Consider the following 26,611-nt stretch of genomic DNA (forward strand, 5'->3'; position numbering starts at 1 on the left):
CAGAGAGACCTTGTTACGAGTGATCCCTATCTCTGAAATACACCAAAGTTTGTGAGGTATAAATCCCATCACTGCAAGTATGGTAATATGAAACCACAGTGTCCAGAAAAGAATGAAGCCAATAAGCATTAACTGATCCAACCATAAAACCCAGTGCCTAGTGTTTATGCAAAAAGTAACTTCAGCTGTAAATCAGCATCTCAATAAATTGTGAAGCTGTCTTTTCTTCCAAGTTTAACTTTGTCTTGAGCAAAATCCTGGGCGACTGTCTGTGTGGAGGTTGCATATTCTCCCCAAGTCTGCGTGAGTTTCCTTCGGATGCTCCAGTTTCCTTCCACAATCCAAGGATGTGCAGGTTAGGCACTTTGGCCATGGAAAATGCAGGTTACAGGGATAGGGTAGGAAGTGGTTCTGGGTGGGATGCTCTTTGAAGGGGCAGTGTGAGCTCGAAAGGCCAAATGGCCTGCTTCTGCACTGCAGAGATTCTATGATACTATGAAACTACTTTAAGGATACCCAACTTATTTAATTTGAATTTGAGCTACATGAGATCTGTTTATGATTTAGCATCAGCTTCCTTTTTAAATTTATAGCTGTTGCTGGAGGGAAGGATGGAGGAAAGCTGGAATTGTATTTTGCAGTAGAGTTACAGTCTAGGATCTCCTAGACTTGCAAAAATAACATTCAACAAGCAAACAAAAAGAGTTAAATTTTCCCAAACAATGTTTTCCAGAATTTCTTCTGGAAATGCGCAAGTAGCATTCTCAGGTTTTGGGAGCCATCGAAGATCTTTTTGATCCTTTTGCTCTTTAAGTCCATGGGCTGGTTTTAATCACCTAAGTGGATCAGTGATGAAATCTCATGTTTCGTTTTTCCCAAAATGACTGTATGCTTTTCCCTTTTGCCTCACACAGGAGGTTGCACAGTTGCATTGGAGTGAGTGAGGCTGGTGGTATTGGAATGGTATGAAGGCTGGCATGGTGACTCAGTGATTGGCACTGCTGCCTCACCACGCCAGGGTAACCTTAGGTGGCTCTCTATGTGGAGTTTGCATGTGCTCCCTGTGTCTGTGTGAGGATCCTCTGGGTGCTCCCGTTTCCTCCCACTGTCCAAAGATGTGCAGGTTAAATGGATTGGCCCAGGGAAATACAGCGATAGGGTGGGTGTGGGTGGGATGCTGTTTAGGAGGGTCAGTGTGGATGCAATGGGCCAAATGGCCTGCTTCTGCCCTATAGGGATTCTATGATCTAGTGATGATACTCCCACGCATCATGAAAGTGGCACAGGAACATGGAGAAGCTGATCACTTCCTGGCCATCAATTTTGGATGCATCGTGCCGAATTGACCAGTTTTGAGCATTGGTATTTCCAGTCTCCTTTTGAGATACTTCTTTGAATTCATTTCAGTCCTCTTATTATCCTCTTAAGTCTCTAGCAGTGTGGCAATTGGTATCCTTTGGGAATTAGTTGTGGTTCAAGAAGCTTGAGGGTGACGAACACATTGGGATAATGCCTTGGGAGAGCTGAATCTGAAGGCGATACACAAGCTCCTAGCTATTCAAATTGATCGACTCGCCATGACCACCACAACTACTCGGTGATTTTGGGAGAGTCAGAAGCCACAATTCACTGAGATAACCTGTCTGTAGACTGGAATTGTCTTCTGCATGCGGAACGTCATTGTGAGGTGGTGAGCTGTGGGGCAGGTGGAGTAGTGATAACGTAACTGGGCTGGCAATCGATGCAGCCTAATGTTGTGTTAAATGGGTTTGATTCTCACCATCACGGCCCTTGGTAGATTTAAATCCAGTTAATGAATATTGAATTCGAAACTGGATTCAGTAACAGCAATCACAATAATTTTCACTAAAACTCATCCAAATCATAAACGCTCCTGGGGGAGTAGTGTAGGTTAGATGGGCTTGAGATCGGTATGACAGGTCGGCACAACATCGAGGGCCGAAGGGCCTGTACTGTGCTGTAATGTTCTATGTTCTATGTTCTATGTGTCATCCTTTCATGATCTGGTCTACACTGACCGTGGGTCCACAGTAATGTGGCTGACCTTAACTGCCCTCCAGAATGACACGGCTAACCACTCAGTTCACACTTAATTGGAAATAGGCAAGAAAGGCTGAAGGTGCCAGTGATACATAACATCGAATTAAAGAATAAAACAACACTTTAAAATGCTGCAATTGAAAGAGCATGTAACTTATGGCAATTGGCTACTCACAACTTGCAGACCAAGCCGGATATCGGTGACGTGCTGTGAGGGAGATTTTCACACCCCCATCAATAGAGTTTGGGATGCCTATGATTTGCAGAACTGTGACAGTGCAGAATGAGGTCACATGGCCCATAGACTCTACACCAGCTCTCCCAATGGGCACTTTTACTTTGTGCTATTCCCCTGCCGTTTCCCCACAACCTTGCACGTCTTTTTCATTTAAATAATAATCCAATGCTCTGTTCAAGATCTCTAAGTCTTCCAACTCTTCGTGCAAATCTATATCCTCTGGCCATTGATGTTTCCATCAAAGGGAACGGTTCCTTCCTGTCTACCTTGTCTGTGCATCTCATCATTGACACATCTCAATCAAGTTCCCCTCTCAATCCTGAACAAATTGCTGAATGGAAATGTTTTTCTCACTCCGTATTTGTCACTTAAGCAAATAATTGCACTCCTGTTCTGGCAATGAAGCAAAGCAGCAATGAAAAAACAGTGTTTCTTCCAATATTCTGCCTATCTGTTCAGGTCCCCGAGGTAATGGTCTTCTTGTATTATCGCTGAACTGTTAATCCACTGATCCAAGTAATGTTCTGGGGACTGGGTTTGAATCTTGCCATGGCAGATGGTCGAATTTGAATACAACAAAAATCGAAAATGAAGAGTCAAGTAATGATCATGAATCTATTGCCAATTATCAGGAAAAACCCATCCGGTTCACTAATGCTCTTTAGGGAAGGAAACTGCTATCCTTACCTGGTCTGGCCTACATGTGACTCCAGGCCCAGAGCAGTGTGAGTGATTCTTAACCACCTGCTGGGCCATTATGGATGGGCAATGAATACTGGCCTAGCCAATTATGCCCTCATCCCACGAATAAATAAGAAAAAGCAATGACTTTTGGAGCCCTGTAAATGTTGCTCACAGCTTGTTTTTAAAAGTGCAGCAATACCTTTCGCAGTGATTTGTTTAAAGCAGTCTATCTCTTTTTCCATTTTGCTCACAATCTCAAGAAATCCAAGTGAAATATAACAAGATGTAGTCTTTACACCAGTGACACAAATCCTGCTCGGAGCAATGAATATCTTTGTCAAGTACCATGACCTTTACTGAAAGTACAAACCTTAACTGCTGAGTGGGGTGACAAGAGAAATATAACCTGTGAAACCAGACACTGACACCCGATGCTCATCTACATTCAGAGCATTATGTGCAACAAAACCTAGTCTGGGACTACATCTGATCCAGACCCATATGGTTGACTCTTTACTGCCCTTTGGACAATTACATATGTGTCAAAAACATTGGAATGGTCAGCAAAAAAAAATTAAGCCCAACGAAAGGGTTCTTGTGGCAGTCTGTCTATCTCAGTCTATTTCACACGCTGCAGACAATAATGTCCCAAGGCATATTGGCGAAACCATAGGTTGCTACAACAATGGATGAATGGGCACCGTGCAGCAATCGCGAGACAGCAATGTTCCCTTCCAGTCAGGGAACACTTCAGCGGTCAAGGCAATTCAGTCTCCAATCTGTGCTAAATGTCCTCCAAAGCAGACTCTGAGATACAATAATGCAGAATAGCTGAGCAGAAACTGATAGCCAAGCTCCGTACCTAAGAAGATGGCCTCAACCATGATCTTGGGCTCATGTTGCGTTACATGTGACTCCAACACACTGTTCTGTATCTGTAAAATCTTCCTTACTGCCCTGTTTGGCACCATCACCTCGATAACTTGTTATAATCTCTCGACCTGAATTAATTTGTACAGTATTGGATTACTTATTAATTTGTTTAGACCCTCAGCATGTGACTCTTATACCTATCATCCAGCTATCTGTTTTATCCTTATTTTTAATGCTTTGTAATTATCTCACTACCAAACTTAACCAAATTATAGGTCATCCCTTCACTTGTTATTCATCTGTTGACACTTTACTCACACCATCTGACACTCTTGATCACTTGCAGAGACCTATTATCCAGCCAATAAGCACTCCACTGACATCATTTGTATGATCTTTTGATCTCCCTGCCTCCAAATTCTGCGACTGTATTCTTTTCTTCACTTCACCTAACGAAGAAGCAGAGCTCCAAAAGCTTGTGATTTCAAATAAACCTGTTGGACTGTAACCTGGCGTCGTGTGTCTTCTGACCTAGTCCATTCAGTCCAACACCGGCACCTCCACATCCAACACAGGAGACCAGCGTTCAAGTCCGGCCTGCTCTGGGGATGTGAAATAACATCTCCAAGCAGATTGATGGGGAATATGTGATGGTGGTGTCTGGGACATTGATTGTAAGGCACAATTCAGTGAGTATGACTATGTCAGGCTGTTGTCTGAATATTCTGTGAGACAGCTCTCCCAATTTTGGTGCTATCCCACAGGACGGGAACACCCTCGATGTAAAGTAATTGGCCCAATGTCTTTTGTACGACTTGCTCGTCTCACCTTAAAAATGTATCCCCTGTAGGGTCTTGAAAATCCCCCGTCTCAGGGAAAAAGACAATTACTATTAACTCGATCTGTACCCTCAGTATTTTATAAACTTCTATAAGGTTGCCTCTCAGCCTATTTCACTCAAGTTAAAAAAGTCCAAACCTATTCAGCATTTATTTATATCCATACCCACAAACATTTGGTAAATCTCTTTTAAGCACTCTAAGCCCTAACCGGACACTGTATTCCAGAAGAGGCCTCACCAATGTTCTGTAACACCCCAACTTGACTTCCTAGCCCCTATTTTCAAAGGATTGAGCAATGCAGGCAAGCATGTCAAATGCCTTTTTAGTGAATATGTTCAGCATAGGATGGTCAGACTGAAGTGTTTGTTTCCATGTTGTATGACTCTATGACTCTGTCAATAAGGTGACTTTGCAGGATTGAAAGGGCTGTTTCTGCCATTGTCTTTTCCAGTGCCCAGTTTGATGCCAGGTAATCCATTGGGTTCCATTCCTTTGCTGATACTTCACAGTGACTGATACAACTCAGCGGCTTGCTCAGCCAATTCAGAGGGCAACTGAGAGTCAACCACGTTGCTGTTGATCTAGAGTCACGTATCGTCCAGACAGATGTGTTTTGCAAACAATTAACGATGGTTTCATAGTCATCAGTAGTTTCTTGATTCCAGATATTTTCCATTGAATTTAAATTTCACCATCAGCTATGACAGGACCCAGGTCCCCAGAATATTAGTTGAGTTTCTGGATGAACATACAAGTGATAACTACACTGGACCACATCTTTTGTGTTCACAGTGTTTCAAGGGTGAGACCAAATTTTGAAATAAATATTTAATCCTGGATGTGAGTTTGCTCGCTGAGCTGGAAGGTTCGTTTTCAGACGTTTCGTCACCATTCTAGGTAACATCATCAGTGAGCCTCCGACGAAGCGCTGGTGTTATGTCCCGCTTTCTATTTATCTGGTTAGGTTTCCTTGGGTTGGCGATGTCATTTCCTGCGTTGGTGATGTCATTTCCTGTTCTTTTTCTCAGGGGATGGTAGATTGGCTCCGAATCAATGTGTCAAAAACTCAGCGAGCAAACTCACACCCAGAACCTCAACCTGAGCTACAAATCTTCTCAAAACTCGCTATTTAATCCTATTTAGTAATGTGCTCCAAACTGGCAAATCGTTCCCTATATAAACTAAGCAGGCAAAAGCAAATCCTGGTGGTTTCACACTCACTGCTGACCTCATCATGCATCAAATATCAAAATTAATTCCTTCTGTTGGTGACAGAAAGGGCTGATAAATGAATCAGGAGCTTTGAAGGCGAAAGTGGATATACTGTCGCGGTTTTACTTTGGTGCTGAGCTCAGAGAGGGAATTTTTTCAAGGTTTTCCTTCCAGTTATCAACAGAGCTCTGTACCAAAAACAAATCCTGCTTAGATTGGTCCTCCTCCTGCTCACGATGCTTTTGTACAGTTTTCCTGCCATACAGAATTTTGGACTTGGAATTATGGTTCTTAATCTTACTCCCAACTCCAAATTCTTTAAGGCTTCAAATGGAATCCTCAGTTGAATTTTGGCTGGGACAAAATGATCCTTTGTTCATGTGCTCCTCAAAAACATCATAGTTTTGACAGAATTTTCATCGTGACTGATACCTAACCTCCCTCTATCAGGATATGAGTTAGATTCTACAAATACTCATGTTGGGTACCATCTGTTTGCCCAATTGCCTGTGCATACTAATTTCATTAGCATCAGGAAGCAAACAATTTCACTTGTCCTGCAGGCAATAAAATCATCTCACACTTGATAAAATGACTTTACAATATTGAAGATGAGGACTATTTCTCACAGACAGATTCTAAGTCACACAAGTGCTGTTACAATGCGTAAAAGTCACAGGTCAAATTTCATCTCTGTGAAGAGTACCTAGATCTCATTTATAACCTTGAACACAGTGAAGGTGTATCTATGCTTGCAGTTCATAGTTTAGTTTAAACTAATTCACTGACCCCAACGATTTATTATTACAGCTTCAATGGTGATGCTGTAGGCCTTTTAGCTTGACAACAGTCTGATCACTTCTATATTTTAAGCCATTTCATGGTGTCTTAAACAGACTCAGAATGCACATCAGCAACAAAAACTGAATTAAAGCTAAATCGTGGATGGGGTTAAAGCAGCATTTCTGAAGAAGGACAACTGAGCCTGAAACATTAACTTTGCTTTCCATCCACGCATGCTGCCAGGCCTGCTGCATTTCACCAGCAATTTCCTGTTTTTGATTTGGATTTCCAGCATTTGCAGTCCTTTGGTTTGTTTGCTTACCTTTTGTTGGTAGTGTAGGGGTTGAAAATAAAGGGATCTGCCTTGTCCTGGATGGCACTGAGTTTCTCGAACATTATTGAAGATGGACTGTCATCCAAACAAGTGAGGGATTCCGTCACACTCCTGAGTTATAGTTGACAGAAAGCAGGGAAGCCTGGAGGCAAGTCGATTTACACAGAACACTCAACCTCTGACCTTGTCTTGTAGCTATGGACTTTAAGTAACTGATCTAGTTAGGCTTTCGGTCATTGATGACCCTCATTGGTACGGCACGATGAGACTGAACATCACTGGCTCACTCTTTTTGGAGATGTTTTTTGCTGGCCAACTGTGTGCTACAAGAGATAATGGGAACTACAGATGCTGGAGAATTCCAAGATAATAAAATGTGAGGCTGGATGAACACAGCAGGCCAAGCAGCATCGCAGGAGCACAACAGCTGACGTTTCGGGCCTAGACCCTTCATCAGAGAGGGGGATGCGGTGAGGGTTCTGGAATAAATAGGGAGAGAGGGGGAGGCGGACCGAAGATGGAGAGAAAAGAAGATAGGTGGAGAGTAGAGTATAGGTGGGGAGGTAGGGAGGGGATAGGTCAGTCCAGGGAAGACAGACAGGTCAAGGAGGTGGGATGAGGTTAGTAGGTAGATGGGGGTGCGGCCTGAGGTGGGAGGAAGGGATGGGTGAGAGGAAGAACCGGTTAGGGAGGCAGAGACAGGTTGGACTGGTTTTGGGATGCAGTGGGTAGGGGGGAAGAGCTGGGCTGGTTGTGTGGTGCAGTGGGGGAAGGGGACGAACTGGGCTGGTTTAGGGATGCAGTTGGGGAAGGGGAGATTTTGAAACTGGTGAAGTCCACATTGATACCATTAGGCTGCAGGGTTCCCAGGCGGAATATGAGTTGCTGTTCCTGCAACCTTTGGGTGGCATCATTGTGGCACTGCAGGAGGCCCATGATGGACATGTCATCTAAAGAATGGGAGGGGGAGTGGAAATGGTCAGCGACTGGGAGGTGCAGTTGTTTGCTGCGAACTGAGCAGAGGTGTTCTGCAAAGCAGTCTCCAAGCCTCTGCTTGGTTTCCCCAATGTAGAGGAAGCCACACCGGGTACAGTGGATGCAGTATACCACATTGGCAGATGTGCAGGTGAACCTCTGCTTAATGTGGAATGTCATCTTGGGGCCTGGGATGGGGGTGAGGGAGGAGGTGTGGGGGCAAGTGTTGCATTTCCTGCGGTTGCAGGGGAAGGTGCCAGGTGTGGTGGGGTTGGAGGGCAGTGTGGAGCGAACAATGGAGTCACGGAGAGAGTGGTCTCTCCGGAAAGCAGACAGGGGAGGGGATGGAAAAATGTTTTGGGTGGTGGGGTCGGATTGTGAATGGCGGAAGTGTCGGAGGATGATGCGTTGTATCCGGAGGTTGGTAGGGTGGTGTGTGAGAATGAGGGGGATCCTCTTTGGGCGGTTGTGGCGGGGGCGGGGTGTGAGGGATGTGTTGCGGGAAATGCGGGAGACGCGGTCAAGGGCGTTCTCGATCACTGTGGGGGGAAAGTTGCGGTCCTTGAAGAACTTGGACATCTGGGATGTGCGGGAGTGGAATGTCTTATCGTGGGAGCAGATGCGGCGGAGGCGGAGGAATTGGGAATAGGGGATGGAATTTTTGCAGGAGGGTGGGTGGGAGGAGGTGTATTCTAGGTAGCTGTGGGAGTCGTTGGGCTTGAAATGGACATCAGTTACACGCTGGTTGCCTGAGATGGAGACTGAGAGGTCCAGGAAGGTGAGGGATGTGCTGGAGATGGCCCAGGTGAACTGAAGGTTGGGGTGGAAGGTGTTGGTGAAGTGGATGAACTGTTCGAGCTCCTCTGGGGAGCAATAGGCGGCGCCAATACAGTCATCAATGTACTGGAGGAAGAGGTGGGGTTTGGGGCCTGTGTAGGTGCGGAAGAGGGACTGTTCCACGTAACCTACAAAGAGGCAGGCACAGCTGGGGCCCATGCGTTCATCCACTTCACCAACACCTTCCACCCCAACCTTCAGTTCACCTGGGCCATCTCCAGCACATCCCTCACCTTCCTGGACCTCTCAGTCTCCATCTCAGGCAACCAGCTTGTAACTGATGTCCATTTCAAGCCCACCGACTCCCATAGCTACCTAGAATACACCTCCTCCCACAAAAATTCCATCCCCTATTCCCAATTCCTCCGCCTCCGCCGCATCTGCTCCCACGATAAGACATTCCACTCCTGCACATCCCAGATGTCCAAGTTCTTCAAGGACCGCAACTTTCCCCCCACAGTGATCGAGAACGCCCTTGACCGCGTCTCTCGCATTTCCCGCAACACATCCCTCACACCCCGTCCCCGCCACAACCGCCCAAAGAGGATCCCCCTCGTTCTCACACACCACCCTACCAACCTCTGGATACAACGCATCATCCTCCGACACTTCCGCCATCTACAATCCGACCCCACCACCCAAAACATTTTTCCATCCCGTCCCCTGTCTGCTTTCCGGAGAGACCACTCTCTCCGTGACTCCATTGTTCGCTCCACACTGCCCTCCAACCCCACCACACCCAGCACCTTCCCCTACAACCGCAGGAAATGCAACACTTGCCCCCACACCTCCTCCCTCACCCCCATCCCAGGCCCCAAGATGACATTCCACATTAAGCAGAGGTTCACCTGCACATCTGCCAATGTGGTATACTGCATCCACTGTACCCGGTGTGGCTTCCTCTACATTGGGGAAACCAAGCGGAGGCTTGGAGACTGCTTTGCAGAACACCTCCGCTCAGTTCGCAGCAAACAACTGCACCTCCCAGTCGCTGACCATTTCCACTCCCCCTCCCATTCTTTAGATGACATGTCCATCATGGGCCTCCTGCACTGCCACAATGATGCCACCCGAAGGTTGCAGGAACAGCAACTCATATTCCGCCTGGGAACCCTGCAGCCTAATGGTATCAATGTGGACTTCACCAGTTTCAAAATCTCCCCTTCCCTAACTGCATCCCTAAACCAGCCCAGTTCGTCCCCTTCCCCCACTGCACCACACAACCAGCCCAGCTCTTCCCCCCTACCCACTGCATCCCAAAACCAGTCCAACCTGTCTCTGCCTCCCTAACCTGCTCTTCCTCTCACCCATCCCTTCCTCCCACCTCAAGCCGCACCCCCATCTACCTACTAACCTCATCCCACCTCCTTGACCTGTCTGTCTTCCCTGGACTGACCTATCCCCTCCCTACCTCCCCACCTATACTCTCTCCACCTATCTTCTTTTCTCTCCATCTTCGTTCCGCCTCCCCCTCTCTCCCTATTTATTCCAGAACCCTCACCGCATCCCCCTCTCTGATGAAGGGTCTAGGCCCGAAACGTCAGCTTTTGTGCTCCAGCGATGCTGCTTGGCCTGCTGTGTTCATCCAGCCTCACATTTTATTATCTTGTGTGCTACAAGCTTCGCTTGTGATTATCAGACCAAGGCTTGCTGCTTGTGGACATTGACTGCGCCTCATTGTTTGATGAGTTGTGAACTGAACTGGATGCTATCTAATCTGTGAACATCTAGCTTCTCAGTTTTTTACTTGAGTAAAGATCATGATAAAGCAGTGGAAGATCTTATTTTCCCAGGCCTTTTAAAATGGTGATTGATGCCACCGACTCGGGGATAAGCACAATCTTGTTGCAAGCTGTTGAGTCAGGAATAGAGAAGCCAGTGGGATACTTTTCTAGGAAACTAAAACCAGCATCAGACGAAGTACTGCACAATCAAAAAAGATGTCTTAGCCATTATTATTGACTCTTCAACACTTCAAGGGGTATGGCAGACATGGTAACATAGAAACATTAGCCTGCGTGGATCACAAGCCAATATGTTCATTGAAAGGGTTAATGCTCAAGCTGTGAGACTATGCAAAAAGTGTCTGTTTCAGCCATTTGATGTAAAAATTATTTACATTGCTGGAAAATATAGCATGATTGCTGATGCAGTGTTAGAAACATTTAAAAGATATCAGGACAGGTACATGAATAGGAGAGGTTTAGAGGGATTTGAGCAAACAAAAGCAAATGAGACTAGTTTAGTTTGGGAAACTTGATTAGCTTGGATGAGTTTCTGTGTTGTGTGACTTAATATGTCGTAATATTCAAGCGTAGGACACTGCCTTGAGGAACCCCAGTAGTGAGGTTGAAACAGTTGGCATTCAGAAAACATTGTGTATGGTATGGCTCCAGCAGAGCAAACTTTTCTCTGCCACCCAGCGACTTCAAGTTTTCTGAGGTTCCTTATACCATATTCAGTCAAAGGTTGTCAACAGGCAGTTACCTTTAACTTACTTCTGGATTGGACTAAGACTGTGAGCAGTTATGGAGCTGAGTGTTCTGGATGGAAGCCAAACTGAGTTATTCGACTTTTAATGAATAAGTGCCTATCAGTGACACCCTCGATTGCTGTGTAGCTGATTGAAAGAGGACCAACGGGTGGTAATTGGCCAAATCGGGTTTGATCCACTTGTTTTCAACGAGATGTACTTGGCATATTTCCATATGCCTTGCAATGTCGAAGCACCCTATGATCTGTATGTCCTTGTTTGCTATGACCTGCCTGTACTGCTTGCAAAACAAAGCTTTTCACTGTACTTAGGTACATGTGACTACAATGAATCAAATCAAATCAAATATTGTTGGTAGACATCAGTGTTGTCGCTGTACTTGAACAGCTTGGCTAAAGGCTGGGCTCATTCCATAACCCAAGTCTTCAATAGCACTGTCAGAGCCCATAATCTTTGCAGCACCCGGTGCTTTCAGCTGTTTCTAGATATTACTCGGAGCAAATCAAGCTAGCCGAAGATTGGGATGTATGATGTTGTAGACTTCCAGAGGAAACCAAGAATAATTCACCCCTTGGCACTTCTGGCTGAAGATTGTCAAAGATGTTTCAAATTTGTCTTTTGCGCTGATGTGCTGGGCTCCCCCAGAATTGAGGAAGTAGATATTCGCACAACTTTTTAGCTGCCCAGCACCATTCAGTACCAACTTTGACAGGACTGCAGAGCTCAGTTTAAATTTGCTCGTTGTGGGACCACTTAAGTCTGCCTCTCTGTTCAGCATGCATGTGGGTCCTGCACCGTAGCTTCACCAGGTTGGCACATTATACTTTGATATGCCTGGCGTCGCTCTTGGCATGCTGTTCTACCAACTTGAGTTATTTACTAGGCTGCAAGCCATGTTTATATTTGCCCAAGAAACTGAATTTATGCAACAACTTCATTTAATAAACCAACCTGGTGACAATTTTGTGTGTTTATCCGTGGGATTTGTGAAGTTATACAGCTAATTATGTGATGCGATGCATCAGTCTCTGTTACCATGGAAACCGTTGCAGAACAGTTCCTTTCTGAACATTTTAAGGTGTTGTGCCCAACACCTGAAATGTTAAAACACATAGAGCACCGGGGTATGTCAATAATTTAACATAAAAGGGAAATAATTATTGATTAAAATATGTTCAAATGCTTCTGATAGTGTTGGAAACCAGAAGATGCAAAGATTTTTGCGCAGCTTCATTTAGAGATGTTTATTTTGCTGCTAGTATGCTCATCCTTTTTTTATTTTATGTCTGTTAGGATTTTTTTCCAGGAGCCTTTACACCCTGTGGTAGGAAGGAGGTGGACTTCCAACATTATAGCATTACAATGTACATATAACCACTCATTGATTGGCAGGAAGAAAGGATTTCAGTAAAATATAATTTAATGGGTATAACACTGCAGAGGCTGATTTATAGCAAACATCATGCTGCTTTATATAAAGTCCTAAGTTAATATAATTGAACCTGATATTTCATATGTATTAATAGCTGAACTATGCAAGTTTACGCAAATAGTTTTGGCTAAAAATTGTGAATTGCTTTTACTAAATATATACACTTTTAGTGGTGTGTATGAGCATAAAGGTTTGAGAGTATATGTTCACAGAACATTAAAGGCAGCACCTCAGGGTTGTGAAACTGTGAGGAAAGCTAATAGAATTCCACTCTTATCCCAGAGGTCAAGAAGTACTAATGAAACTGTACAGTGTTTTCAATACTAGGCTGTAAAGATAATGAAGCTTTCAGAAGAGTTTTATGGCAATACTGGTGAATTCTACTTGGTGAGAGACAGTATAAATACCCAAAGAAATACTTTATAAATATTATTTTTTTCAGAAAACAACAAAGATTATGGTGTGACAAAAATGTGTTTTTTTCCATCAAACTGCAAAGATTATAGGGTGACATTGTAGATTTTAAACTTACAAAAGAAAATGGCAGGGTAAATGAAAGCTATCACTGGCAATTGTGGAGTCAAAACTGAGAAACTAGAGCCATTGGATGAAATGGGAGATGTAGAACCTCACAAGGAGTTGTGCAAATCAATTCCAGGTCTCATGGTTGGGCTAGATGTGATGTCAACATCCCAGATTAGACTGTCCAGGTTATTAAAGGAGAAGCCTTTGAAGGGGTAATGGAATATTAAGGGTCAATAGAATGGTCACGTGGAAGCTAAATGCCAACAGAGATTGTTGGGATCACACATTCCTGTCTTGCAACTTCCAGATAAACGATAATGAACATTTATTAGCCTCCACAAGTATATTTATTTAGCTGATTCAAGCATTATTTTCTTGCTTTGCTTGCAGAGCTTTTGAAATTCAATTAATCACAGCAAGTCTGCGGAAAATATCAAACAGCCAGAAAAACAGTTGCAAAGGGGAGTTTCTAGAGAATTGCTGGAACTGCCAATATTATGGAAAATGTGGCTGTTGCAATTCTGGGAAATTGGAAACTCAGTTCCAAAATCAGTAAACCTTAATTTAGGGAGGGACACTGACTTGATGAGGTGTATTTGCCACTTTAAATCTCATCAACTATCACATGATCCTTTCTGACGATCTCCACAGTTATTTGCATAGGGGCAAATTCTTCTGTCAATCAACTTATGGACACTTGGCAACGTGGAAAGGGGGAGATAGTGGAATACTGGCAATGTATGAGCAACCTCAATGCTGAGCCGAACAGTCTGGCATTGAGGTTTAAAATCATACCAGCAGTAACTGGTGGAAAGTTAGTTAACTAGTAACATCAGAAATTTAGTCTGCAAAGACCATGAAACATTTCTCAAAAAATGACATACCTGGTGAAGACATTTCATTGATAACACTTAAAAGATGAATTGTACTCAATAGGAATCTTCTGGCCCCTTTCAAAACAGACACTGATGCAAAAGACGGTTATCAAGAGTCACCAGGCTAAGTGTGTGGGTTCAAACAGTGCCTCAATAGGGGATTCCAGACTAAGGCGTCACTGAGATAGCAAGGTGTAGAGCTGGATGAACACAGCAGGCCAAGCAGCATCAGAGGAGCAGGAAAGCTGATGTTTCGGGTCTGGATCCTTCTTCTGAAATCCAGACCCGAAACATCAGCTTTCCTGGTCCTCTGATGCTGCTTGGCCTGCTGTGTTCATCCAGCTCTACACCTTGTTATCTCAGATTCTCCAGCATCGGCAGTTCCTACTATCTCTACAGGTGTCACTGTTTGTCTTCTGAAATCACCCAGAAAGTATTTCCTGACTTCAACGGGTCAGTCTGCAACCAGCAGAGAAGGACAAAGGACTTTCAGCAACTCTTCCTCATCCTTTCTCTGTCAGTATCTACTTCAGTAATGTCCTTGGAGGGAGGAAATCTGCCATCCTTACCAAGTTTAGACTGAATGCAACTCCAGCCCACAGCAATATCATCGACTCTTCATAGCCCTGTTAAATAGGCCAGCAAACCACTTACTTCAAGCTAGTTTTGATGTGGAGATGCCGCTGTTGGACAGGGGTGGACAAGGTCAGAAATCACACGACACCAAGTTATAGTACAACAGGTTTATTGGAAAACACAAGTGTTTGGAGTCTTACTCCTTCTTCGGGTGTTAGTGAGAGAAGTAGTGTCCAATTCCATGTCTGTTACTACCTCTGCTGCGAACTCATGAAGAAGGAGTAAGGCTCCAAAAGCTTGCAATTTCAAATAAACTTCAAAAAAATTTCAAATAATTTCTGACCTTGTCCAAGTTTAGGGATAGGTAACAAATACTAACCTCATTCCTGGAACCTAAATTCCATTTAAGAATAAAAACTATTGCCCTCCAGAATGAGACAGGCGGTGCATTGAAATAGAAATCGTCCTGTCAGACAACAACTCTGTATAAGTATTGGTGACAGTCTGCCAAACAACAGAGGAACTGAATCTGTCTTTTGAAACACTACCTCCATTCTTTTAAATAGTTATGTATTCTAACAACCTCCAATTATCTGATTTATTAACGTACCTCATTATCTTAAGCTATCATCATTTTTGCCACTTTCTAAACCCTACTGAATCAGTAATTCTTATTTCCAATGTGGATTATACATCAGTCTATCCAAGCATAAGCAGATCTAATGGCAATTTCAAGCTCATTTAACCATTAATGCCAGTATGAATGAGAGATTCACTGTGACATTCAATTTCATGTGTGGATTAATGTGATGTCCATTCCCAGGGGCTCAACAAAATCCTGAGAAATGTGATGGACGGAAGGACACTTCTCAGTTCAGCTCATTCTCAGGATCTCAATCTTTGAGGGAGAAGTGAATTTTTTGTCTTAAACCCCTCCTGCTCATTTGGGATGGTCAGATTAGGCCTTCAGAGTGGGGGAAGGCAGTGGGATGGTGTTTGGAATGGAGTTTAATTCACATCTGAGGCAGCTGTCAAAACACCTCCTAAAGATGAACCTTTTTGTGATTGAAATCCTGGGAGAGCTTTCATTTAATTGGCACAGATAATTTTAACAAGGGAAGTGTGAGATTCTGTTCAGGTTCCAGGCCAACAGTTCAAATCTTGTTACAACAATTGAGTATGACTAGCATCCCTTTTGACCAGAAGCTTGCTGCAGGTAATAAACAATCTAAACAGATCATGAATTGAACCTAGGCTGACAAGTGCTAAGTCATATTGCCACACAAGTGCTAGGCAAATAAGAAACAATGTACCCATGGCCCCTAGTCTCTCAACACTGTTGCCGTCACTGAATCCCCAGCTACTAACATCCTTGGGGTTACTACTGACCAGAAATTGCACTGGACTAGCCACATAAACACAGCGGCTACAAGAGCAGGTTACAGACTAGGAATTCAGCAACCATTCCTCAAGTTAATGATTGATTTCTTAAAGCTTGTCCATCATCTACAAGACACAGACCAGGAGTGTGATGGAATACTCCCTACATGCCTGGACAGTGGAGCCCCAATAACACCCAAGAAGCTTGAGAGCAGCCAGTACAAAACAGCCTGCTTGACTGGTGCTACATCTATCCCCTCCCTCCACCTCTTAAGGATTGAGATTGGCTTGCTCCCACTCTGGTTCGGTGGGGTTTTGAGAATCAAATGCACAGTCCACAGATGCAGCCACCAGAGTGCAGGGTCTCCCAATGGCAGGGCAGGAGTATTCAGTCTCTTCAGGGCAGTTTTGAGGACATTGCTAAGACGTTTTCATAGTCCTCCTGGGTACAGCAATTACTTTGGGAGTCTGCTGTCAAGCATAAAAATGACATGTCCCAACCAGAGGCATTAATTTTGAGTGACTAATGCTTGATATGTTGGACTGAGACAGCACAATGTGGTTGGACCATTTATCGCACCATTGGATTTGGAGGAGCTTTCAATGGGACCATTTGTGGTGTTTCTTCAGGGCCTTCATAAGTTGCTCAAGTTTCCAAACAGCCTTTGGGCTTAGATAACTGAAGTCCCTCAAGCCTGGTATCATTCTGGAAAATCTCATGTGCCACGTCCCCAAGTCCCTATTGTCCTTCCAAAAGTATGATGCTCAGAACTGAAGACAGCATTCCAGCTGAGGCCTAACTGGTACTCCATAAATGGTTTCGCTTAGTTTTCTCATGCTCCAATCATAGACCAAAGAATCACATATTCTTTTCAAGAGCCTTCTGAATTTGCCCTGCCATAGTTGGGATTGCCAGTATGAGGTCAAGACTGGGTTTGCTCTGCCAATGATCCAAAAACAGACACTTCATTAGGACCCCCCTTTACAATCAACCTCAGAGTGTGGGTAAGGTATTAGGAACAGCCCTGTTACCTCAGCTAGAGAGCAGAATGCTGCCTTCACAACAGGCTTACACATTCCATACTAATGGCCTGTTTGTCTTCTGGTAATCGCTGGAAAAAACACAGCCATAATACAAAACTAAATTTGTAAAAGGGTCTCTGGACCCAGAACGTTAACTCTGCTTTCTCTCTCCACAGATGCTGCCAGACTTGCTGAATTTTTCCAGCAATTTCTGTTTTTTTCTTTTTGATTTCCAGCAAAAGCACAATTTTTTTGGTATGATAAGGTGTGGAGCTGGATGAACACTGCAGGCCAAGCAGCACTAGAGGAGCAGGAAAGCTGATGTTTCAGGTCAGGACCCCTCTTCAGAACTTTTTTGGTTTGTTTTGTTTATCCTTTGGTACGCATTAACCATCCCAACTATCACGGTCACCTACTTTCTTTACCTAATTAATCGGTGTCACATTGAAACTACTCCAAAAGTCATTCATAAAATTATGACAGACCTCTGATCCTGAAGTGGTGAATGGAAGCGGTGGATGTAGTGCCAATCAAGCAGGGGCTTTGTCTTGGATGGTGTCAAACTTCTTGAGTATTGTTGGAGCTGCTCCCACCCAGGCAAGTTGGGACTATTCCATCACACTCCTGTCTTTTGTCTTGTAAATGATGGTCAGGCTTTGGGGAGTCAGGAGGTGAGTTACTTGCTGCAGTATTCTGAACCTTACAGTCACTGTATTTATATCTCCAGCTTAATCCTGAAATTCTGTCCTTTGGCATTTCTGCTACTTCACTATATCTGTCTCTATCACTCTGTTCTCTCTCTCTCTTTAAGAAAATTAGTAGCACCTACATTTTTAACAAGTGATTGGTTACCTGTCGTATTATCTCATGTGGCTCTGTGTCATGTTTGTTCAACAACATTCCAGTGATGCCCTTGCAATGCTTTTAAGGTACTACAGAAATGCCGAGATAAGAAGGCGTAGAGTTGGATGAACAAAGCAGGCCAAGCAGCATCAGATGAACAGGAAAGCTGACGTTTCAGGCCTACACCCTTCTTCAGGAAATCTAGGCCCGAAACGTCAGCTTTCCTGCTCCTCTGATGCTGCTTGGCGTGGTGTGTTCATCCAGCCCTATACCTTGTTATCTCAGATTCTCCAGCATCTGCAGTTCCTACTATCTCTGAAGCTATAGAAATGTTGTTGTCATGAGGTTTGTGTAAACTGCAAGCGAGTCCTGTTCAGTTTCTGATCAACAATGTTAGACAACTGTGACTGAGGAACACCCGAAATCGACAAAGGCAATGACCAATGTGCTTCCAGAGTCAGGATTTCCACTCTAAAGGGTAACTGGTCAGAGTGAACAAATTTCAACGTTGTATTCTGAGGCCTCAGTGGCCTCAGGAATGGCAGTGGGAAGTGGAAATGCTGCTGTGGCCAATCTCTTCTCAGAAAGTCCTGCAGTTGGATCTGAGCATTGTGACCATGTCTCGGCTGGACAGCCTCCTTTGGGGTTGAATCTTGGTGTCCATCTGGCCGGTCCCATGTGACAGCATTGTTGCAGCTTACCTCTGCTGTTGTTGCTGTCGCTGATTCAGTCTCTTTCCTGGCTCTCAGCAAGTATTGCTTGGATGAAGATGCGTACACTGCCCCCATGCTGCAACAGAGTCTGACAGCAGGGAAGATCAGACCGAGGGTGAGGCACTGAAATGGCATTCGGGACTTTGGAAATCGTCTTCTGAAGTAAGGGCAATACATTCTCAGAATGCATCCTATTAGGAGAAGCCTTTCCCATCGGTAGGAAACTGTGCAGTTTCATTACTTCAACGTCTGTCAGTTTCACTGCTGAATGATCGATCGCTCAGTCACCTTCTTTGATGATCATGGAGAGTTCAAAGCAGCTCAGGGAAAACCATTCACTGCCTGTTAAAGTCAGAATTAAAGACTCAAGTGGCTTGACGGTAGTGTCCCTTCTTCTTTATGAGAAGGCCCAGATTTGAGATCCCCTGACGTGAAGATGTGCCTTTACATGCCTGAACATCACGTGAACATGTATTGATTTTTTAAAAATAATCTTCAGGAGAATGAACTCAATTAATTGAGATTTTCTTTAAAAAAAGACCCTTGAGGATTTTTGCTTTCCTTCTAAACTGTCCCAGTAAAGCTCAGAGGTTTTGAATTTTCAAGATGCCAATTTTCCAATTTTGCAGGAATTTACTTCACAAAGTGTACTGGAATCTGACACCTGGCATTTAAAATTCTGACCCTTTTATCCTTGCTCCTGTTTCACTCCCTCACATATCCCTCTGCCTAATTAGTTTAAAACCCCTCAGCGATAGTAGGAACTGCCAATGTTGGAGCCTGAGATAACACAGTGTGGAGCTGGAGGAACACAGCAGGCCAGGCAGCATCAGTCAGAGAAGCGGGAAAGCTGGCATTTTGGGGCAGGGCCCTTCTTCATAAAATGAAGAAAAGAAGGGTCCCGACCCGAAACGTCAACTTTCCTGCTGCTCTGATGCTGTGTTCACCCAGCCCCACACTGTGTTATTTGGTTTAAACCCCTTGTTATTTGGTCTGACTTTCAGAATTATGAGGTACCTGGCTTCTCTACAGCTTCGCCACCCATGGGCAGGCAGGAGTGGGGAGGGACGGCATCAGTTACAGGCAGTATCGATGCTGCGATCGGGGCTAAAGCCTGAGGGAGCGCGAGCGCTCTTAGACAGGCCCAGCTTGGATCATCTGCAGGCCCATGCCTTAAGAAAGGAATTTAACTATTGACCTTTCAACTTTCTTTCTTCATTTTTCTACTTTTATGTGAAGAAGACTGTAGTGCTGAACTTTTTAACTTATTTCTTTATTTTCCAACTTCTGTGACTAAGATTTTGTACTGAAGATGCAGTGACATTGTTAAACTTTTCAGAATAGAATAGAATATGCTTTATTGTCACATGTATTCCTGTACCCACAACTTGAGTATATACATCAGTAAAGGATGTTCTACTCTCATGTATTCACATTGCATTGAGGCATCTACTGAATATTGGTTTGCAACCTCCACAAAAAGACGTATCATAGAAACCAGGAGCTGGAGTAGGCCATTCAGCCCCTCGAGTCTGCTCCTAATTCAATACGATCATGGCTAATTATCCTCTGTCTCAAAACCATATTCTCACTTTCTCTCAGTACCTCTTGACATCTTTAATATCATGCTCTCAGTTAACACAAGCCTCATAACAACAACAGTCAGCATTTCTATAACTTCTTACAAGCATTGCAAGGACATCACTGGAGTGTTATCAAACAAAATATGACACTGTGCCACATGTGATGATCAGCCACTATTTATTTCCAGACCTCTTTCCCCCTTCCCAGTCCTGATGATGGGTCCTGACCCAAAATGCCAACTTTCCTTCTCCTCTGATGCTGCCTGACCAGCTGTGTTCCTCCAAGTCCACACTGTATTAACTCTGACTCCAGCACCTGCTGTTCTTGCTATCTCCAATGAATCACTTGGTCAAGATGAAGACACTGCTAATTGCCTTAAAGAGCAAGAAAGAGACAGAACGAGAGAGGGACAGATTGAGAAAAAGAGCAAGCGTGACAGAGACGCTAAAGGACAGAATCCCAGGATTAAGCTTTTGGCAACTGAAGGCAGTAGTGGAGTCATTAAAATCAGGAACACTCAAGAGGTTCGAACAGGAGGTGCAGAGAGATCTCTGATGGCTTTCAAGTTGGAGGAGGTTATAAAGTTACAGAGCTGTAATGCAACATGAGGTAGGGGATCAAAGGCTACAGGGAGAAGGCAAGAGAAAAGGGTCTGTACCTTATGATTTTAAACGTTGTTGAAAACATGGCTATGAGAATTAAAACCAATGTATTGAGGGACTGGAAATTACAGTCGGTCAGTATGCATAGGAGTGATAAGTGAACAGGAATAGTGACAGGAAAAGCTGGAGAATCTCAGCAGAACTGGCAATGTCTGTTGAAAGTAAAATAAAGAAAGAGAATCAGACCCGAAACGTTAACTCTGTTTCTCTCTCCACAGATGCTGCTAGTCCTGCTGAGTTTCTCCAGCACTTTCTGCTCTATTTCAGATTTCTAGCATCTGCAGTATTTTGCTTTGATATGAATGAACGGGTGTGACAGTACAGATCCAAACACAGCTTCTGACCAAGTAAGTGCACAGCTTGCTCTCGTGGAGTACAATTCCAACCCATTGTGTCCGTAGAGTTGAATTCTTCTCTAGCTTTTTTTGTGCATGTCTGCATCCAAGGACCTTTGTTTCTTTAAGTAAACAGCACAAAGCTTTCTGGGCTCAGCACTAAAAACGACTCCAGTGTAAATGCAAATGAACAAGGTGTGATGTTGTCTTTTGAAAGGAGCAACAGCAATTTAGGAAATTTGAGGCTTACACAGAACTTCAGCATTTGAAACATCAATTTACTCCAATCCATTTATTGTGCAAATATTGTTTACAAAAGCAACACCAGATTTAAATAAACATCTCGCATGCAGCTGTCTGCCAGAATCATGGGCATACCACCTACCTACCACCAAGAACTTGAGAAAAGCAGTGTCTGAATTATACCTCTCTTTCTCCATCTGCTACATCCCCAGTTGGGATTTGTGACACTTCTTCCAAGCTGTAAATTTAACTTTATCACACTTTCAATGTCGCTTTCATTATCAGCATCACACAGGCTTAGCATGGAACAGCCTGAAAACGGAGTGTTGTATTTTATTCTGCTGTTGATTTATTTTCCCCTGGTTTTCTTGCCTAGTTGTACCAGGAAGAGTTTGTTTTGTGTACGTGCTCTTTTGGGAATGATTGTTCTGATTGCATTTATCAGCTGTGCTGATGCAAGCTGATGTATTTAAGGCAGAGTGCAATATTGTGTAACTTGTGCTTTTTTTCTGAATAAATAAGTGAACATAGAAAAAAAAAGGAACATTCTTAAAAGCTTGACTTGTAATGATGGTTAAGAAATTGCTTTTGGTACAGCATTGCACAGTGTGGAGGAGGTAAAAATGCTTTTACGTTTACAATGCTATTTCAGCTCATAGCTGCCAAAGAAATATTATTCCTAATATGATACAGAGCAGATGACATTGCTTATCTCATTCATTTCTTTCCCTAATATACGTGAGGAAAATATAGTGGACTTCAGACATAAGGAAGTGTGTCATGATACTGCATCATGGGAACAACAAAGAGCAGGCCATTCTGCCCTGACTTTCATGCTACTCTGGTCGATGAAGACTAATTTGTAGCTCAATTCTATGTATCCACCTGTAGTCTCCTTATCCAATAATACCTTTTCCTATCAAAAATCTATCAATCTCAGACCTGAAAATATCAACTAATCCACCAATGATAGCCGTTTGGAGATGAAGCAATGTTTTCCCCGTGATTTGAAAGACCATTTACAGGATAGATTGAATGTTTAATTTTTTTCTAGATCCCATCATCCCTACAAAGTGCCTTTCTCATTTTAAAAACTGTGATTGGATTTTGATTTGACAATATATTGGCACAAGTTGTCTTCATAACCTTTTCTCTAACCTTTCACAATGACACTTCTTGCCTTTCTATAGTTGTCCTTTAACAGGGTGCTTTGCTTAGCCATACCAGAGGCCAGTTAGTAGTCAACCACATTGTGGTTGGTCTGGAGTCGCGTGAAAACCAGGCTAGACTGAGGTGGTAGATTTTCTTCCCCAAAGGACAGATATACAGAATGTTTTATTTTCTACTTATCGATGATCATTGCATTGTCACTACCATTGAGACTACCATTCAATTCCATATTCCTTTAGTTAATTGAATCTATGTTCCATCCACGGAACACACAGCATGATCCATGAGAACATAAGACACAGGAACAGAACTAGGCCATTCAGCCCATCAATTCTGCTCTGCCACTTGATGAGATCATGGCCATTCTGAAAATCCTCAACTCCATTTTCCTGCCTTTTCCCCATCACCCTTGATTCACTTACTGATTTAAAAAAACTGTCTATCTCAGCCTTGAATATACTTAATGACCCAAACTCAACAGACTTCTGTGGTAAAGAATTCCACAGATTCACTATCCTCTGAGAGAAGAAATTCTTCCTCACTCCTGCCTTAAAAGGGCTATCATCTTCTGAGATGATAGTTGGTAATCTTAACCTCTCCCATTAGGGGAAACAATCTCTCTACATTACCCCTTTCAAGTCCCCAAAGAATGTTATATGTTTCAGTAAGCCCACCTCTCATTCTTCAAACTCCAATGAGTACAAGCCCAAATGGGATATTGCAACACACCCCACTCAACCACTCCTCACAAGAAAATCTCCCCATTCACTGGATAACTTTGCATCATCCTCTGTCAACCAAATGAACTTTCTTTCACCTGACTCTAATATATCTTTCATTCGATAAGGGGGCCAAATTATCACATTATTCCGGAGTCAGAAGTCACTTGATACCAGGTTATAGTCCAACAGGTTTATTTGAAATCACAACCTTTCGGAGCGCTGATCCTGAACCAGTCATCGAGTGGTGAAATCACTTCACCTGAAGAAGGGACAGAACTCCGAAAGCTTGTGTTCAAATCAACCTGTTAGACGATAACCTGGTACCATGTGACTTCCGAATTTGTCCACACCAAACCAACACCGGCATCTCCACATCATGGCCACAGTATTCCAGAAGCAGTCTGACCTGTCTCGCACAGTTTTAGCAAGGCCTCCCTTCCCCTGTTATTTTCATGCACCCTTCCCTTTGTAATACTGGCCAACATTGCATTTGCTTTCCCTCTGGCCCAACAAAGTTGAATGCTAGCTTTCTTTTTGTGATTCATGCATTCTGAAATGCTGGTCCAATCATATTAATACAAAACCACTGTCTCTCCCTAGTTCATTAAGCCTTATTGAACCTGTGTCCACTTCAAAGGCCAAAATATCCTTCCCAGAATATGGCAGACAAAAGTGAACACGACACCTAATTGGGGTCTGTAACCAATAAGAGCTTCTTATTTAACCAAGCTTTTGATCAGCTGTCCTGATATCACCTTTGGTGCCTTCTTTATAATTTGATGGTAATGTTTTCTTTTTAAAAGTGCTTTGGGATGCTTTCCTACATGACAAATGCTTTGCAAGTTGTTGTCGGCAAAGAGATGAAGAAAAATGAAGGAGATTCCTGAAGAAACCTGGAGTAAGTTAAACAAAAGTATGAACAGGACAAATTTAAAATGTTTCATCTTCTCTGTAGGGTAGTGAGGTTGACAGGTGTTGTCAGTTTGTACGGTACATCCAGAGTTTCTCACTCTGACTTCGAGAGTGAGCTGGAACTGGTTCTTCCCTGGGGTGGAGGTTGCATCTTATAAAAGATAAATGGCTCATAGTTATTCAATCACCAGGTGCCCCTGATTTCATTTATTTTGCCTCCTTCAGGATGTCATGGTTGGGGTGGTGGAGGTGTATTTGGGTGGGGGTGGGTGGTCCAGAAGTGGAGGACAATGGGGGACGGTAGGGAATGATTACAGAAGGATGTTTCTGATGACCGGGGATGCTAGAACTAGGGGGTCACAGTCTCAGTTTACAGGGTGCACCTTTTAGGCCAAAGGTGAGAAGAAAATTCTCCATTCAGACAGTGGGGGGCTTTTGGAAATTCTCGGCCACAGAAAGCAATTGAGGCCAAAACACTGAATGTTTCCAAGAGCGAGTCAGAAATTGCTCTTAGGGCTAAAGGGATCAAAGGGTGTGTGGAAATATCAGGAACTGAGTTGTATGAACATCTATGATTGTATTGAATGGCAGAGCAAGCTTGAAGGGCTGAATGGCCTACTCCTGTTCCTATTTTCTATGTTTCCAAGTTTTCCACTGCTCCAGGCAGCATTAGAGTGGGCGTGGCTGCTCGACAGGCTGATCATATCCATTAGTATAAAACATGACTCTTCAGGAATAGATGATGATGAAGATCTTTCAGGATATCTAAACCGCAGCAGTAACAAAACTCTCAGCAGAGTGAAAGGAGAAGCCGGTGAGCTGGAGCAAAGACACTTCTACACTTCTAAAGCAAAATAAAGGCTGTTACTTTGGCGCAAAGTCGATGGTCCCCATCCGGGACTATGTACCTTTGCATGGGAGTGGACAATGTGAAATGAGAATGCAGGAAAAGAAAAAGCAATTCATTCCAAAGCATCTGTAGTTCCTACCTTGGCAGATGGTTCCATTGCCCATGTAACCAGGCTTACAGATACAGCGGTGACCCCGGACCGTGTTGATGCAAATCGCCATCTCGTGACAGCTGTGCTGTCTGTTTCTGCATTCATCGCGCTCTGGAGGATAGAAAGGATTCTATTCAAGTCAGGGTGATTGACAGTACTGCAGGTTGTGTTCTGCAGGAATGGGGAAGGAATCAATACTGCGTAGAAATAAATCCCACTTATTGAAACTAGCTTCCTCAAGGACAGCAGAACATACAGTGTGGAAACAAACCCTTCAGTCCAACTAATTCATGCTAACTACGTTCCCAAACTAAACTGGTCCCACCTGCCTACATTTGGTGCAAATCCCTCCAAACCTTTCCTATTCATGAATTATCCAAATGATTTTGAGAAGTTATAACTATACCTACATTCACCACTTCCCCTGGAAGTTCATTCCACACATGAACCACTCTCTGCGTAAAAAAAGCTTGCCCTTCATGTCCATTCTAAAACTTTCTCCTCTCACCTCAAAAACATGTCCCCAAGTTTTGAGCTCCCCACCCCAGGTAAAAGACCCTTGCTAATCACCTTATTTATGCCTCTCATGACTTTATAAACGTCCATAAAGTCACACCTCAACCGCCTAAGCTCCACTGAAAAAGTCCCAGCCTATCCAGTCTATTTCTATAACTCAGACCCTCTATTTCCTGAAACAGCCTGGTAAATCTTTTCTGAATCCTCTTCAGTTTAATAATATCCTTCCTGTAGCAGGGTGACCAAAATTTCATTACATAGATTTTCTTTTTACTTCCAATGAGATTGAAGCAATTTTGTGCCCAGAGAATAGGACTCCCTCTCAATCATCTTTTTGGGCCCCCTATTACTGCAACAGGCTGGCAAGCAAGGAAATGCAAGCGGCCACCTTCAGAACAAAAGTGCAGAGGTTGAAAATCAGAAACAAAAGAAAACAGAAATTGGTAGAGGAACTCAGCAGATCTGGCAGCATTTTTGGTGGGAAAGCAGAGTTTACGTTTCGTAGTTCTGAGGAAGGGTCACTGGACATGAAATGTTAACTTTGTTTTCTCCACACATGAGCTGGCAGGCTGCTGGGTTTCTTCAGCAATGTTAGCCATTATCAACATAGCTCATGTGAAGCTCAGGCAATTCAAGAATATGTTCCACAGGTGGCTTCACAGTTCAAGATGCTGGAGCTTCTCAATTTAACCATGTAACTTACATCAGTGGGGATGAAAATTTGGTTAGTTTTAATGTAAATTTTGCTGCATGAGGTTTATGAGCG

The 26,611-nt window shown here is 43.6% G+C and overlaps 1 protein-coding gene across 6 annotated transcripts in view; it reads right to left on the reverse strand.

The window, feature by feature from the left end:
- LOC125459556 (protein kinase C-binding protein NELL1-like) overlaps positions 1-26,611 on the reverse strand; it is an 858,388-nt gene that overhangs the window by 270,422 nt on the left and 561,355 nt on the right. For all 6 annotated transcript variants that reach the window (XM_059652179.1, XM_059652176.1, XM_059652181.1 and 3 more), the window contains one exon: positions 25,318-25,440. In XM_059652179.1, coding sequence (XP_059508162.1) covers positions 25,318-25,440 — 123 coding nt within the window. The remainder of the gene's footprint in view (positions 1-25,317; positions 25,441-26,611) is intronic.

Source organism: Stegostoma tigrinum, chromosome 17 (assembly GCF_030684315.1).
Source record: "Stegostoma tigrinum isolate sSteTig4 chromosome 17, sSteTig4.hap1, whole genome shotgun sequence".
Taxonomy (NCBI): domain Eukaryota; kingdom Metazoa; phylum Chordata; class Chondrichthyes; order Orectolobiformes; family Stegostomatidae; genus Stegostoma; species Stegostoma tigrinum.